The 16,720-nt window shown below is 46.0% G+C and overlaps 3 protein-coding genes across 4 annotated transcripts in view; 2 read left to right on the forward strand and 1 right to left on the reverse strand.

Moving 5' to 3' along the window:
- The window catches only part of LOC143339681 (NLR family CARD domain-containing protein 3-like), a 371,505-nt gene that overhangs the window by 103,908 nt on the left and 250,877 nt on the right, over nt 1-16,720 (forward strand). The gene's annotated exons all lie outside the window — the stretch shown is intronic.
- On the forward strand, nt 1,954-8,543 carry cavin4b (caveolae associated protein 4b). The gene is made up of 2 exons (XM_076761072.1): nt 1,954-2,634; nt 7,611-8,543. Exons 1-2 carry the CDS (start codon nt 2,272-2,274, stop codon nt 8,181-8,183), a joined length of 936 nt encoding a protein of 311 aa, XP_076617187.1. The 5' UTR covers nt 1,954-2,271; the 3' UTR covers nt 8,184-8,543.
- The window catches only part of dnah5l (dynein, axonemal, heavy chain 5 like), a 38,596-nt gene continuing 33,228 nt past the window's right edge, over nt 11,353-16,720 (reverse strand). For both annotated transcript variants that reach the window (XM_076761045.1, XM_076761044.1), the window contains 14 exons: nt 16,481-16,607; nt 16,269-16,390; nt 16,040-16,189; nt 15,334-15,498; nt 14,791-15,008; nt 14,649-14,704; nt 14,279-14,400; nt 13,960-14,110; nt 13,644-13,843; nt 13,311-13,499; nt 12,813-12,945; nt 12,520-12,728; nt 12,174-12,395; nt 11,353-11,874 (listed from right to left, as the gene is read on the reverse strand). In XM_076761045.1, coding sequence (XP_076617160.1) covers nt 11,641-11,874; nt 12,174-12,395; nt 12,520-12,728; nt 12,813-12,945; nt 13,311-13,499; nt 13,644-13,843; nt 13,960-14,110; nt 14,279-14,400; nt 14,649-14,704; nt 14,791-15,008; nt 15,334-15,498; nt 16,040-16,189; nt 16,269-16,390; nt 16,481-16,607 — 2,298 coding nt within the window. In that variant the 3' untranslated portion in view covers nt 11,353-11,640. The remainder of the gene's footprint in view (nt 11,875-12,173; nt 12,396-12,519; nt 12,729-12,812; nt 12,946-13,310; nt 13,500-13,643; nt 13,844-13,959; nt 14,111-14,278; nt 14,401-14,648; nt 14,705-14,790; nt 15,009-15,333; nt 15,499-16,039; nt 16,190-16,268; nt 16,391-16,480; nt 16,608-16,720) is intronic.

The raw sequence follows: 16,720 nt of genomic DNA on the forward strand, positions 1-16,720 counted from the left end.
TGTCGCCCTCATTGCTGAAATGAGGATTTTCTGGCTTCAGAAACTTTACATATGAAATCACAGTGACCCCTGCAGTCAAATCAGACGTCCTCCCCTGTGATTCACCGAGTGCAGGCATGTTAACAGGCCGGCCTGAAGACTCCACCCACCCTGAACGTGCTGCTGGTGGTGTCGAAGCATCGATGTCTTCTACAGGGAGCAGCAGTTAAATATAGCGGTGACGGCAGGATAATTATAGGCAGCAGCTGGTGCAGGCTTTGTACCGGCGGGGAGTCCCCTTCTCTCTCCAGTCCATCCCTCCTTTCTCACCTCGTCTCTTCCTTCTGGTGTGTTTTGATCATCGCTTGGCCGCCTCCAGGGTTTTGGAAGTTTTTTGAACTTTCAAGGACACTCTGGCTACAGCTCTCGTATGATGATGACGACAAGTTTGCTGCTGGGAGCAAAAGCAAAGGAGCTGTCAGCTGAAAGGTATCCAGACGGATCCCTGATGAAACCTCCAGATCTTCAGACCAGCACACAAACCTTTTCCAAGCATCATTTTCCACGTCTGCAAATATAAAACAAGAACTGTTGTGATTTGTCCTCTGGGACGAATCACTTTGCACAAAAACCTAAAATCAAACAGCTGTAACCTCAGTTGGTCTGATCTTTAATGACCTCAGTAAGTCCGGTTTAACGCCTCAGCATCTGAAAGACAGCATCTCCTACAGCACAGCCTCCCCTTTATTAGGACCAGGGGGAAGACTGCCCCCTACATGCAAACCAACACCACGTCCAGCAGTTTTCCCACAGGTCTCCCATCCAAGCACAAGCCGAGCTCACACCTGCTCACCTTCAGTCGTTCAGCAGAAACGGGGGACATGACGGTGGAGATGCTGTCTTAAACGGCTCAAAGGGAGCTGTGAGAAGTCTGACAAATGTCCTCGAGTGATGTCACTTGAGTCAGTGTTGGCTGAAGACTACAGGTTTGATATTGAATCAGATCTGTTGGTGTGGAGTCAGAAAGAAGACCAGACTTACTTTTGAGGTCTCAAGATCTAATTTTACTTTACTGACATGAGGACATTATGTAAATTAGCACACAAGCGATTAGATATTAAAGCGTGAAATGAGCTGATTTCAGGTGTGTTTGCGTTGACTGAAAGCCTGTCACAGTGAGGTTTGCTGGTTGCTCTTGCTCCTCCCATTTCAGCTCCTTCAAGGCTCCACCTCATTTGCCCAAATTCGGTCCATCCAGCTTCAGTAACCAACAAAGATGGCAGTGACGCCAGCGTTAGCATGAGGAATTCGTTTAGGAAACCGAGCTGTTCTTGTGGTGGCCTGGGGATGCCAAAAAAGTCTAAACCTGGATGGAGGGATTAAGACAGAACAAGTGAAAAGGCGATGGTTGATAGATGGATGATGGAGGAATAGATGGGAGGGGGTTTCCATTCCTTTTAATACACTCATCTCCCAAAGAGGTGCAGGGAGTCACTTTACCCTCGCAGTATTTTTAGCAGCAGAGAACACAGAGAGAAGCCGGCATCCATGTCACTCTTTATCCATCTCACTCATTAACGCACACATTCCTGTAAGATCCATTTTCATGTTAAAATTCTCTGATCGATGGGATGTTCCATGTTTCTCAAGGCCTTCAGAAGTCAAACATGTCAAACTTAATCCCAAATCAGAATAAGATAAAGTTGGAATTTGATTTTTTCCACTGAGTGTTTTTATTTTTCCAGTCCGTCACGACGGCATCGACTGTCAAACATTGATTAGACATTGTTAAAACTCACTGATCCTCTCCTTCTCTGTTTTACTGTCACTCCTTTTAGGCTCACCACTCCTCCTCCACCCGCTCCCCCTCCTCTTACCTCCTGTCACCCCTCCCTCGCCCTCCCAGCAGGGTGGAGTCAGTTGATCTAACCAGTTTCAGGGTGAACCTCCAGTTTCAGAGGGGTGATCCGGTACTCCTGTTCTCCTCCCTTCTCTCCTTCTCCTTCCAGTGGAGGACTGCACTCCTCCCTTCTTAAACTCCGTCTCTTTCTTTGGATCCTCCAATGCCTCAACACTCGTTCTTATCTTTTTTGTGGCTTTGATTTTCACTTTCAAATCCAAGATTTTGCTGTTAATTGCAGCAGATCTTGCTGCTGGAGCTCATCCCTCCTCTTCGTCTACCTGCTCTTCCTCACCCCTTCATCCTTTTTACCTTTGGATCACTGGACTCTGACAGCTGATCAACCAGACAACTAGCAGACAATTCAGAAGCAGGTGAACCAACAAGCAAGGATGACAGACAAACCGGGCATGCCGACCGGTGGCGGAGATGATGCGGGAAGCATCATGGCATTGCTAGAGCGTGTGGCGGGCCTCATGGACAGCGTCCAGACCACGCAGCAGCGCATGGAGGAGCGTCAGCTGGAGTTGGAGAACACAGTGAAGACCATTCAGGGTGACATCGTCAAGCTGACCAGCGACCACGCCACCACCAGTTCCACCGTCGACCGTCTGCTGGAAAAGACGCGCAAGGTCAGCCGCCACATCAAGGACGTCAGGGTGCGTGTGGAGAACCAGAACATCAGGGTGAAGAAGGTGGAGGCCACCCAGGGTGACCTCCTGGCCAAGAACAAGTTCAGGGTGGTCATTTATCAGGTAAGACTCACAGATGTTTGGTCTTTTACAACCAACATTGGAAATGGACCAACTGCTTCTTGGGACTCGACTGCTAAACTAATTTCTCTTGAATCAGTTGGGTGTTGATTCTATTCTAGAAATGATTTAGAGCATCAGGCTGTGTACAGCTGCATGTACAAATAAACTGTAAAACATACTTCTAATACTCTTAGGATTTCTAGTCAGGAATCAAAGACGCCAATCTGAAACTGATTCCATTAAAAACCTACATGAACACAACTTGCTGAAATTAAATATCAAAATGAAAACCACCAAAAACATAGCTAACCTACCTGACCAGATTGCACTGATCATAATTTGTACTCAGCCTAAGTCATGGCCCTGGATGGGTCTCACTTACAAAGAACTATGAGGACAACATCAACATCATAACTCTAATTATAATGATCTGTTCCTGGTATGGGCACTTCAACAGGAGACGATCTGAACTGTGTGACTAAAGAAGTCAAAGGGGCCAGTTGGTGTTTGACAGATGATGACTGTAAAGGTGGGTGTAGCTACTTTATAGAGCTGGACAAGGTCTAAAATAGCCGCCAGCTTACACAGGAGAACTTTTACTATTCAGGTACAATTGTTCTGAAAACCTTCCTCTTCGTCTTAGCAGATTCGTAATCTTTTTGAATGACTAAATGGGATGTCGCTGCATGATGCCTCCAAAGGCATTAGGAAAGCAAACGTCAGTGCAGCAAATCAGTTTCATTTGTTCAGAGACATGAAGAACTTTTCCGTATGATGTTGCCAAACGCTGCTGAGTCCACTTCTATGCACTTAAGATCCAGACTTCCCGGGACCATTATATTAAAACCAAATGAGATCTGCAGAGTACAGATCTTTACTTTAAGTCCAGCATGAAGTGACTGTTATGAGCCTTAAGATGACACTGAGCTGAGTTCTTCTGACATTAATGAACTGCATTAGCTCACAAACGTCTCAGTTTGTTCTTGGGGTTGAAATAGCAACAAGCACAAAACAAGTTTCATTTTACTTCTTTGGCCTTCACTGTTAGCAGCTGCCAGCGCGATGGTGACCTCGTTATTTTAGCCCTGGATAAACGTCAGTATACTGAAAGGTTACGCCACAGATCTGGAGCTCATAGAGGGCTTTTACTTAGAAATAACCATTTGTGAATGATTATTTCTTAGTTACAGTTCAGAATACTAAATAATTTGATCCCAACAAGGTGCAGCTGAAGACTAAGTGATGGTTTCACTGCGTAAATCTGAGTCCTACAACAACTTTTCTTGCCTTCTATTTCTCTTTGATTTTTACATCCTGGAACTGTTGGTTTTTACCTTTCATTCTTCAGCTGGGTTTGGAATTAGTTCTGGCTAAGCAACCTGATGCCATTGAACTTTGCTGACATTTGCCAAATTTGACTCTTAAGAAGCTGAATACAATGAACAGTCAGGTGTGTGCACTACATACCATCACCATGCTAACTGCACGCATCTTATGATATCATTAGAATGCTAACATGCTAAATATAAGACTGTTAACATCAAGAGTTACAATACATGAAAATGCAAGTTAGCATGTTGACTAGCTTAGTAAGAGTGCTCTGTGGGGTGTGGTTCAGTTACTGTAATCTGGACTCTGTGCAGTGTCAGATTGCCGGGCGGTCAGTGAGGTCACATGATCAAACCTCAGAGAGACCCTGTGATTGGCTGGCTCAAAACGGTTTTACAATGGCCGACATTTTTTAAATTCTTCATCTTTATATAATATCTGCACAGGATAACTGCAGCGTGGTTAAGATTAGGGAAAGATCATCGTGCTTACGGTTGCGACCAGCAGAATCATCCAATATGGACCCAATGCTGAGGACACTGGATGGTCTTGTTGGTCCTCGGAGAGCAAGAAGCAAACTGAAAACCATTAATAATCTGGATATGAATGTTTGATTAATACAGCAAACAAAGTCAATGTGGACGCTGTCGTCTGATGTCAAGTACTGGCAGCATTAGCATTGTTCCTATTCTAATGCAGCACTGGGAAATGAAAGCAAACGAAGACACGCTTCTTGGCTTTAAGTGACAGGAAATCTTCACGGAACATGTCCTGAAAAAGCATTTTATATAACAGCTTGTTCTGCCCTTCAAAAATGTGCAAATCTGCCATGAAATAAAGATTTTCATGAAATGAAAGATGAAGTCATCTTTACGAACAGCTGTTTCTTATCCCTCTGATAAAACAAATTAACGGGTGTGTGCAGTTAGCAGAGCTGCTACGTGGTTTCTGTACTGTAAGTGACCGTGCCAGCTGAGTGCTGACAGACCAGGTTATTCTGAGTCTGAACCTCCACCATCTCCTTATATAGCTGTCTGCTCTCTCACCCTTCCTCTCTCTCTGGATTAGCTAACGTCGATCTTCTGGACCAGGGTTATAAATCATTTTCTTGGCTGCTAACAGGCTGTGCTCGCTCTTTGATTTGTTCTGAGAGATTTTAGTTAAACTGATGGAGGAAATCCTCTCCGTCAGCCAGAGCAGAAGCTGTGGAAGTTCAGCACATTACTGTGATGTCATGGGGTGAGATGGGATCATGACCTTTGACCTTCCCTCTATTCACTCCTCCCTGGCCACAGTTTAACAGAGTAGAAGCTCTTTTGAACTTAAATCTTGACTTCTGTGTTGTATTTTGTTGTGTTATGTTTCCTCATTATGTTGGATGTTCAGGCTTGTTGATCAGTATTTCTGATAACTTTGTAGTTTCATAAACAAAATCAAAAGCGAAACCCAAGTAATGGATAAACTTTTTGAATTCAACGGGCTCGTTGAACCACAGGATTTTGATAACAGGTCACAGAAATGAGTTTTGAAATAGTAAAGGACAAAAGCTGCCATCAAAGGTAGACAATCAGATAAATAATAATCTCATGTTTGTGTGTTAAAGGTACAATATGTGTCCGATAATGAAGAATTCTTACACCTGTTTTCCTTACTGAACAGAAAAATACACACGTACACCGTCTGAATTCAAAAGACAAGGTAAATTGGCAATTAACTCATCGTAAAACACAACTGATCCAAACTCAACAGAAACAAAAGAAAACTCACCAGAACAGTCTTGTCTTTCTGGTTCACGGCTGTCCCGTCTCAGCCTACCGTGCCTTCATTGTCCCTGGTATCGTCTCCTTCAGTCTCGGAGGCTGTGTTCAGTCCTGATCCGCTCATGTTCACTGGGAAGCTGCTGAACCCAGTTCTGTTGTCCAAGATGTAAACACCAACAATCCCCCCGGTGCCCCAAACTCCAGCTAAAGGTACAATGTGTAACATTTGGCCACCTATCAAAGGTCACTCGAAACAAGTTGGAGGCAGCACATCACCATCAACTGCTAACTGTTGCACAGCTAAGTGAGCTAACTAGCTAACGGTTACAGCAGAGGATAGCTACAGCCAGGAGCAGAGTGTGAGCAGCAGTTCGTGGACATGCTGGTGATGTGCTGCCTCCTATTTGTTTCAAGTGACCTTTTCCAGGTGGCCAGTTGTTACACATTGTACCTTTAGCAGGAGTCAGGGTGTGGTTAGCCTAGCTTAGCATGAAGACCAAAAGGAAGGGAAACAGCTGACCTGGCTCTGTCCAAAGTTCTAACATACGTCTATCATCACCTCTAATGCTCACTGATTAACACGTTAAACTGTTTAAGGGGGAGTGATGTGATGAATCAAGTTATTGTGTCACATTCCAACATGTAATGACCATAAATTGTGTTTTTTAAACCTGTGAAAACAGATTGAACAAACAAAATACAAACGTTTTAATTGGTGGTTTATTTCTGAACTCTGCTTCAGTCTAGTTTGTTAGCAGACTCTGCTACATGCTCCTGCTCCTACTGTGTAGTTCAGTTATGACTGTTATGCATTCTGTCAAAGCCTTGGAAATGTCAGCCCCTCTATCAGGTGTCATATAGTGCCTATGATGCATGTAATCAAAGGCCCTGATGATCCCCTTAGCTTGCTGCACACTAGTTTGCTAACAAGCATGAAGGCTCATTTAGCTCGATCGTCCAAGTCTGATTCAAAAACATCAAATTCCTCAGATGACAGAACCAAAAATGAATGCAGACAGCTTTCTTACTTCTTTTTACTTGGTCTCGTCCTTTCCAGCTCAAGTGTTGTCCAAACTGGTGTCTGGGGGCCTTCAGGGGTTCTTGAGGAAGTTGAACGCAGTCTGCAGTAGATTTAGCCTCGCAAAGTCAGCTTTGTGTCTGTCAAGGTCACATTTCACTTGAGAAACAGACATAGAAAAATGCCCCTTTAAACTGCTGAACATTGTGAACAATGATTTAAACTGGACGTCTCTAGTCTGCCTTTCTCCTAAACTCTACTCACAGACTCTGGTCATAGTTTTAGGACCAGAAATACCACATGCACAGCACCCTGTGATTGGCTGTCAAACGGTCTTTCATCACTTTTTACTTGGCTTCTACAAGTTTTTGGGTAACTCTGTGTTTACTTGTGGAACTCATCATGGATGGGTTTGACTGTCTGACGGTGAATCATTACGTCTGCAGGGATCTGGGTTAGCCTGCAGCTTCGGCCTGAACATTTTTGCTCCTTATGTTCAGTGTAACCTGATCTTTCAGTAAGGGTCTGATGCTCGCCATGACGTGGCCTGAAGCTGAAAGTGATCCCACTTTGCTCCATACGCTGCTGCTTGTTGATATGTTTAGCTTCCTGCAGCCGAGCACTGAGCTTCAGAAACAGGTGCTGCAGTTTATTTATGGAGGCGGGATCAAGGCCTGCACGCTAACAGCTAAAGTCTACATGACACACTTGAACCAGAGACAAATTTAAAGCCAGCATCAACTATCAAACTTTGTTCATTTCAATAAGAAGAAAAACTTATATATATCCAAACACAAAGTCTGGTTTATCAGCAATGTAATTATGACACTCTCCTGGGTCACAATCTGTTCTGTGTTCTCCTCCCTCAGGGTGACCAAGAGGTGAAGGCCATCACACCAGGAAATGAGCCAGCAGAACCCAGCAGCAGCACCGGTGCCAGAGCCGAGGTGGAACCGGACAAGTTTGAGCTCCCTCCAGAGTCGGACGAAGAGTACATGGTGGTGGAGGAGGCAGACTCCTCGGCAGCCAGCCGCATGAAGAAGACTGGGCTGACGCGCATCGAGAGCTTCAAAGCAACCTTCTCCAAGGAAAACATGAGCAAGACCCGCGAGAACCTGGGCACAAAGGTCAACAAGTTGAGTGAGCGCATCGTGACGGCCGACAGGCGCGAGAAGATCCGCCAGTCCGGCGAGAGGCTGAAGCAGTCGGGCGAGAGGCTGAAGGAGACCATCACCAAAAGCGTTCCCGCCAAGCTCAACCTGAAGAAGGAGAGGACTGTGGCGGAGGGCCAGGAAGGAGCCGAGGGCACCACCGAGGGAGCGGTTCCCGTCCCGCCTCCCAAAGGCCGCAAGGGCACCCCAGATGCTGCCAAGGCTGCTGGCAACGAGGGCAAAGCAGAGGAGTCTGAGGTGCCAATGTACGACATGAAGCAGCTATCGTAAACCACGAGGCAATAACAAGATCTGGGACGTTTTCTTTTGGACCACTGAGGCCACATGAAGGGAGTGAAAGAGAAGGTTTTAAGGTCGCTGCTCCAAAGCAGAACTGCAAGAGCGCAAATGCTGAAGATTCATGTTTATTCAAACGCTGGAAGGAGGGAAGGAAGAGAGCAGAGAATCTGACTGAGCATCAAGACAACAACCACACAGATTCCTGAAACCACTGAGGACATTTCATACGCAGTTCCGTCTGTTCTGGACGTTCATCATCCAATCAGCAAATATTTCTAGAATTCATTTGTTTTGTGTTCAATGTACACTGACTTTGGGAAAATAAATGAACAAAGTGTAGAGCTGACAGAGTTTCCCGTCATCACACCACTGCTGCTCACCTGTTTTTGCATGTTGATGAGATTGAAATGTTGGATGATGAAGCTGTAACAGGGTTCAGGAACGTGATAAAGAAGTGTTGAAGAGTTTTGAACTCATTATAGGTGAAATAATTAAAGTTAAAAGGCTAAAAACTGTGTCACTGAGGAGAGACTTCAACAAACTTGACTTCACAGTAAACAAAGAACAAATTTCTGTTTGCCGCCAACAATCAAGAGGCTCCTCTGTGTTCCTGTAGAGGTCTGCACGAGTCCAAATGTCTGGATCTGTTTAATGTTTACTGACACACAGACCCGAGAGCCGCAGCAAAACAGCAGGACCCTATACCGGACCCAGGTCTGTACAGAGAATCACTTGGACCTGTCCCAATTCAAATCCCAGATGGGGTCCTGGTCACCAGGAGCAGGAAGCACCGCCAAGTCCTCTGGTTTGTGTGGAGACAGAAGAACCACTTTGACTCTCCCACCAAATCAGAGCAGATTTAACAAGAGCTGAAAATCTATTTGATAGAATACAGTAAATCACTGAGAAGTTCACGAGCCGAGGACCTAAATAAAAGGACGGCACATTTCAGAAATTCTACTCCATCGTTACATAAGTAAAATACCTCTAAGACAGGGTCATGGTTAACGAGCCTTTAATTACTGATCGATTAATAAATATCTGAATAATGGATTAACTAGTATTGAAGATGTGTACTGTACAAAGCTTCAGTGTGATAGTGTTACACATGTTTGAGATGACAGAACAGTGTTTAGCATCGACTGGTGAAAATGTTCCACTCTGAATCTAAAATATAGACCAGAAAGATCAGAAATCCTGATGATTTCTGAGGGAAATTCACTTCATGTGTAAACAGAGGAGTTTTATTTTGGAGGAGGGGTCTCAAACTACCGACTGGGACGATTTCACAAAGATCCTCCACATCTTTGAATCTTTCCCCAGTCAAAGCTGTTGTGGTTTAATTATCAACATGAACACCTGACCGTGACCCACAGCGCGTCATCAAGCCGAAAACAGTTTTCTTATGAGGTTTTCACCCGACAGCAGTGACGTAACAGCACTGTAGCTGATGTTTACTCTGTAAGCAAACCCTCTGAGTTCAGTCAACTTTAATTTTTACAGTATCTTTGGTGTTTGTAGCGTTTCAGTGAGTGACTGCATGGCCGTAGCTCGTCAGAGATGTTTGTGTTTGACTTTCATGTTGAGAAAATAAAAGTTCACATGAATCATTTCTGTAACCAAAGTGACGTCTGCGCTTCAATAATTATGGTGAAACCAGGATTTCAGATTCCTTCAGTGTTTTTCGAGAATCAATTTCAGCCTGTAAAAAACTGATGAAGAGTAGGAGCTTCTTCACTGGATTCTCCTGATGAATGAAAACACACAGAGGTTACTTTCATATACGAGCTATCTATCATATTAATACAGCAAACTTCTACTACACGATATACTACTACTACTAAACTTGTACTATATATTTATCTACATGAATATGAATCTCTATATTCATGAAATCTAATGTTTTTCCATTTATACGCATATTTAAAGCATTTCTACCTATATTTTGGCTATAGATCTTTATATTGGATATTAATCACTTCAAACTGTGTAAGAAAATCCTTGATTTAAGATGGCGGAGCTGTAATTAACCCACTGAAGAGGCAGATCGGTGTGTGCGAGGCGTCAGTCATCTTCAAAATCAGCTGTGATTGGCTCATCTTCACATGTGAGAAGAAAAGGAGGACCTCCGTTCAACTCTTCTCCGCTTGGTCAATGAGGCATCAGTTGAAACCTGAGACTCCAGAGTGACTTGAGCCAAGATGGCGTCCTTCTGCACGCATTTCCGGAAGTTGTAACGAGGAAAGCACCAAGACGAGCTCATCGCCTGCTGATCTGAACGGAGGAAACATCCCTCCGTGGATTATTTTCATGTTTTGGACTGAATATGTTTACTTTTCTGGACCTTTGTGTTATCGACCTGTGGATCGGTGAAGGTTTGAATTCATTAGTTTATCAGCAAACCATCATCATCCCTCACTGAAAGTCTGCGCTGCAACCGAGGCTTTAAGGAATTAAAGAGAAAGTCAAATGAATCGAACGACCGCGATCTCGTTCTGTTTTCTCCACACTTCCATGTTCCAGACCCTGAGGTCAGTTTCACGTGTTCCTCACGTTGTGGGGACTCGGGTCAGGTCAGGTCCCCACGATGCAACTCATTAAACTTTAGGGTGCAGACTCGGGTTAAGGTTTGGTTGAGGTTTCAGGTGTGTTGAGGTGTTTTTGGTGTTTTCGGGTGTTTTAAGGTACTTTGAGAGTTATTGGATGTTTCGGGTGTTTTGGGGTGTTTTCATGTGTTTTCGGTTGTTTTCAGGTGAGTGTCTGTGTTTTCTTTGTAGATTTTATAGCTGTGATTAGATTTTTCTACCCATGTGATGTTTCACAGTTGAAAAATAAACTCAGCGCTCTCTGCTGCACAAACTACGCTGTGAGGTTTCTTTGACAAACCGTTTGTGATCACACCACATTTCTAACTCTTCTCCGGGTGCTGTCATTTACGTGGCACCGCACATGTTTTTGAATCACTCGCCTGAGCAGGTGGAGGGATGTGAATACAAACGTCCTTCGAGAGAATCTGTAGATCACTGACCCCGAACAACGACAGAAGACAGCCTGGACAAACACCAGGACCCTAACAAAGACACTCAGAACCAAACACGTGCCACACGAGTCATTTCTTTCTTACAAACCATTCAGAAAACACAACAAAAGCAGCTCATTTGTTTACTGTTGAAATGTTTTATTGGTGTCTTATTTGCTGTTTATTTCTTTATCTGCGATCATGATTTTCACATCTCTATTAGATGACTGTTTCATATAAATAAAGTAAAACTAAAGATCAAACCTTCTCTGAGCTGACTGAGGAAAATGATCAGCAGGAAAGGCCAACGTGTGATCTGCAGCTGACTGGCTGAAGCGTGTGTTCAGTCCTTTAAATGCTAACTAGCCTAAACGACCGTCGTCTGCAGCAGAACAATAAAGTTTGATGGCGTCACTCACAGTCAGAGCATCACTTGCAGTCGCAGAGCAGAGCGGCGCCGCGTAGCGTCCAGTGCTCCGCCGGCTGCACGCTCCTCAGCTGCAGAGACAAGATGAAGTTCAGGTCGGTCCGACGCGGCTTCTTGTAGACCGGACACGAGTACAGGCTGACGCCGCCGCCGCCACCGGGCAGCCGCTTACTGTCGGCCATGCCGGCTGAGCTGACAGCGTACACATGGACAACGGGGAGGGGAGTGAAGAGGACCTGAGACGAGACAGCAGAGAGGCTCATGGGAAGTTTATAACACTATTATATATCAATTATTCCAATTCAAGCATTTCTTCTCTTCATTTAGTTTTTTTCTTTTATTTAGATTTTTTACTTTTTTTCAACTCCTTTTTTTTTTACCATTTTCATTTTTCTATTTGAATTTTTATATTTATTGAAATTGCTTTATTTCATTATTTAAAATTTTTAACGCATTACTTCAACTTAGTGTTTCACATAAATCACAAACACACACACACACACACACACACACACACACACACACACACACACACCTTGGGTGAGGCCTCAGTGATTCTGCCGCCGCGTCGGTCCCATCCTGCCCCGTCCAGGTAGAGGCCATAAATGTAGACTCCGCCCATGTCTTCTGGGGGCGGAGCCAACACATCCTCCCTCATCATCTTAGTGACATCATTGCTGAGGGTGACGGTATCCAAGGCCCAGCCCCTGGACAGGTTGGACCGTGTGGTCTCCTGGCGCATGGCGGTCAGAAAACCCTTTGAGAAAAACACACACACACACACACACACACACACACACACACACACAGACATAATGCTGATTGGACCAGATTGAGGACATGTGTTTCTGAAGTCCTGGTGTTCATGAACCTGAACCGACCTGTGGGTTGAAGAAGCCGGTGAGCCAGAACTGGTTCGGCCGGCCGGAGCCGATCCAGCCGCTCAGCTGCTGGTTCCTCTCCAGCAGCTCGCCGAACCAGAAGCCCAGCGTGGCCGACGGCCAGCTGAGCCGCAGCCACAGGCGAGGGATCCGGGCATCGAACATACAGTCGAGGGCGTCGCGCAGGTCCTCCGACATGATGATGGTGCCTGCGGCGAAGGAGGTTACATCAAATAAACAGTCTTATTGTTCAGTGTGTATGTGTGTGTGTGTGTGTGTGTGCTGTGACTGACCATCAATGGCTAGTTCGAGGTCGGTGAGCGTGCTCCGTACACTGCTGATGACTCGCTGCATGCGGTCCACTTCCTGCCGCAGGAAGATGTTCATTGGCTGAAGCGGACCCATCTTCTGCAGCTGACCTTTGACCTTCAACACACACAACACAGAGTTCCTCAGTATTTCTGCAGAGATCAAAAACACACGTCTTCATACCAACAGAAGCAGCTCGAAATACTTCACTACAATAAAAAGAAGAATTAAACAGTCACATTTAAAAATGGGAAAGCTGGTCAGTGTTCAGTTTCAGCTCATTCATCACACTTTAGCTTTGACCTTCACTTCATCGTGCTGGTGGACGTCCTGCAGGACACCTTGACGCGGTCTTCTTAGTGCTTGACAGAAGCAGAGACAGTGCTGAAGCTTTTCTGTCGCATTCAGCCTTGAAACATCTGTTAGTCTTCACTAAGACTAGTGGAACTGGAACCCGCTCGTCCGTTCCACACTAAACACACCTCGTGAGGAATGTAGTCAGGCGGAAGCTTCTCCAGCATCTCACTGGCTAGTCTCTGCACACTGGCCTCCCTGGTCTCCCCGGCCCCGCCACCGCTGTCCTTCGGTTGGATGTTGATGATGGTGCTCAGCGTCTCATTGGCCAGGTTGGTCTGGTAGGTGATGTCAGCGTTGGGGTGGAGCCCAAAAACCTGGAAACACAAAGACACAGGTTCAGCTGAGGAGCTGCTGGACCGTGTTCTGGAGCCCTCCGTGGAAATGTGCGAGTAATCGGGAACAGCGTCGACTCGCTGTTCTCGGACATCCAGCCTTCAGGTTTCTGAGCGCGCTCTGACCTCAGGTGAGTCGACCAGCGGCAGGGCCTCGATGTGCTGCAGGACGTCCTGGACCGTCCTGGCCCTGCTGGGGATACTGTAGCCTTTGTAGAAGCAGAACTTGTCGCTGAAGGTGTTCTCGCTGAACCACACACGAGTGAAGGTGTTGAGGAGACGTTTGTCCAGGTCGTCTGTCACACGGCCGCCATACTGGACCTCACCTGGGTATGGACGGGAGGGAACAGAGTCAGGCGGGAGCACGCAGTGATGGCCAAGCTGGTTCAGGAGTTTCTCGTCCGGCGGAATAAAGAGCAGAGCAGATTTGAAGAGGACGGACCCAGCATGTAGCGCAGGCAGCTCCAGTTGACTCCTCTCTTTGAGTCCAGGTCGTCCAGGTGGTTCTGCACAAACTGCATGCTGGAGGTAAAATCTGCCTGGTTGAACTCGTAGGGGATGTTCCAGCCGAGAGGACCGAACTTGCGACGCTCCTGACGGGACGAGAGACAGAAGAAAGAAGGGAAAAACAAGACAAAGTGTTCTGTGGTATATTACTTTTCTTCTTCCAAATCACATTAGCTGGTCGTTGTTAACGAGTCTCAGACACTTTAAACTCGCTGCAGTCAAAACTCTTGAGTGCGGTCACTTCCTGCAGATACCTGCACGGTGGTGTGCAGGAAGGCCACGGCGAACAGCAGAGGCTTCCACTGAGGCAGGTTACTGATCTCTAACTGATCCTGAGTGACGCCGCTGAAGGTCCTCTTCAGACCAGCTTTCATCCCTGACAGAGACAGAGGAGTGAGGAGCAGAGGAGGAACCATGTTTCCGCAAGAAAAAACATGAATGGGTGGATTAATTCAAGAAATACAGGAATTAATGTCAGTCAATCAAGCAGCCAGGGTTAAACGAACCATAAAGAGGAACAGAAGTCTAATATTTCACAAAATAAATCAATGGAGGAGGAGGAGGAGGAGGAGGAGGTGGAAGGAGGGGGAAGGAGGGACACTGAAGCAGAAAAAGGAGTCTTACCAAGAGGAGGTTCATTGGTGAACTTAATGGAAGACTGAAGGAAAGTGATGGGGAATCTGTACATAAACACACACACACAGTGAAATCATATACATACATACACACATACATATACATGATGCTAGCACGTGTTATCAGTCACCTGGGGTGCACATCGGTCGTCAGCCACACCCGGAAACCTTTGTGCACGCTCTCTGGCGCCGCCGCAGTGACCGTCTCCAGCAGCTCGTCCAGGAAGTCCAGTCCCAGGTGGCAGTTCTGCAGGAGGAGCCAGCCGCCGTCCGTCATGCTGGCGGCCAATAGCCTGCGAGCGTGAACCTCTTGGCCCTGCCCCATGGAGATGGGACGGCACGGTGCCCCCTGCAGGTAGAGATCAGGACTCTGCTGTTCACCCGTGAATCCATCTGCTTTCAATTCACTCATCCAACACCTGCCCATCATTTCTAGATCTAAGGCTCATCTCAAAAAGACAGTTTGAAGATTGATGATACTGAGCCCTTTTTACAGGACATCTAACTTCCATCAACACATCGATTCATTACACTCTGGTGGAGGCAGTGCAAAGAACCGGACTGTGATGCCAGAACCCAGAAACCATCCATCTTTTAATATTTTGTTTCCTCCATCCACTGATTTGTTTCCAGTCTTTCTCTTATGTCTCCACCTGCTGCAGTCAGTCATTCACCTTGTTCTTGGCCAGTCTCTCTATGTTCTCAGTCGGGTCAGAGCCCATCGACAGCAGGCAGACCATTGGCGTCCTGCTGTCGCTCTCTGCTAACATGGCGTCCAGGTTCAGAACCAGACCTTCTGCATACTGTTGACCCAGAGACTCTGAGATGTAGTGACGCGCCTGGTGGACACACACACACACACACACACACACACACACACACACACACACACACACACACACACACATTGCTTCATAAACTCACACAATACCTGCTGTGACTATTAGCACTATGTTGCTAACTGTTAGCATGAGATCAGAAACTGTTACTACTGTCAGCTTCTGATCTGTTACTGTTAGCATTGCAACATTATCTGTTACCTCTTTAGCTGTTCACATTACAGCTCTATTCATTAGCTTCACTGTCTGTAACTGTTAGCATTACAACGTTAGCTCTCATTATTATGTTATCCTGAACTGTTAGCATCTCATCTACTGTTAGCATCACATCTACTGTGTTGAAGTCTAAATGAAATCACCATCCCACATTCTTCAGGTTTTTAAGTTGAAGTTAGACTTGAGCTTTTTGAACTTTTAGTATAAGTCTCAGCATGCTAGCATTAGCGAACATCTCCATGATTGTCCTATAGTTTAGTGTAAACTGATTAAGCACTGATGTGGTCTCTGTTAGGTCTGTCTGAACTGTGTTTAGCAGGCAGACCTGAGCGGTGGTTCGGTCAGGACACCAGCTCCTGATGAGCAGGAGCTTCCGGAAGGTGTCAAGCTTTTCCTCGTACCCATCAGGCAGCGTGGCATCCTCTGGCGTGGTGTGGTCGAACCAGGTCCTCCAGGCACGCTCGTTCTGGCTCACCTGGACACACGGAAACATAACTTCTGTAAGTCTGTGTTCCAGCTTTACCTGTTTTAATGTTGCTGGATTTGGGTTTAACCTGGGTCAGGATCTGGGTGAATGGCGGCAGGCTGGACAGCTGCACCAGGTTGAGCCAGGTCTGATCCAGGATCCAGCGCCGTGGTTTAGATTCTACAGAGTTCAGATCCAGAGAGGCTCCGCCTACATACATATATGATGTTTACTGTCAAAATAGTTTGGTAAAAGAAGAAAAGAATGGAGAATGGAGGAGGAAGAGGATGGGCCTGTGACCTTTGATGAAGGTGAGCACCTCGGGGTGCGAGATGTTTCGGGCCTGAAGGTCGATCTTCAGAGCCAAAAGCAGAGTGAACAGCAGTTTGTGTTCCTCGTACAGACTCCTGGCTGTGTAACAGTACACCTGAGGGCGGGACAAACAGGTGCTCAGTCAGCCACACCTGCAGTATGATCGTCCAATCAAAATCTAAATCGTAGTGTTACAGGCTTGGATTGACAGTTACACTTTCCAATACT

The sequence above is a fragment of the Chaetodon auriga genome, chromosome 21, assembly GCF_051107435.1.
Source record: "Chaetodon auriga isolate fChaAug3 chromosome 21, fChaAug3.hap1, whole genome shotgun sequence".
In the NCBI taxonomy this organism is placed as follows: domain Eukaryota; kingdom Metazoa; phylum Chordata; class Actinopteri; order Chaetodontiformes; family Chaetodontidae; genus Chaetodon; species Chaetodon auriga.

Excerpts from the sequence above, each read along its gene's own strand:
- cavin4b (XM_076761072.1), top strand. The coding sequence starts at position 2,272 with ATGACAGACAAACCGGGCATGCCGACCGGTGGCGGAGATGATGCGGGA. Across the intron at positions 2,635-7,610 it reads TCAGGGTGGTCATTTATCAG|GGTGACCAAGAGGTGAAGGC; the intron begins GTAAGACTCACA and ends CTCCTCCCTCAG.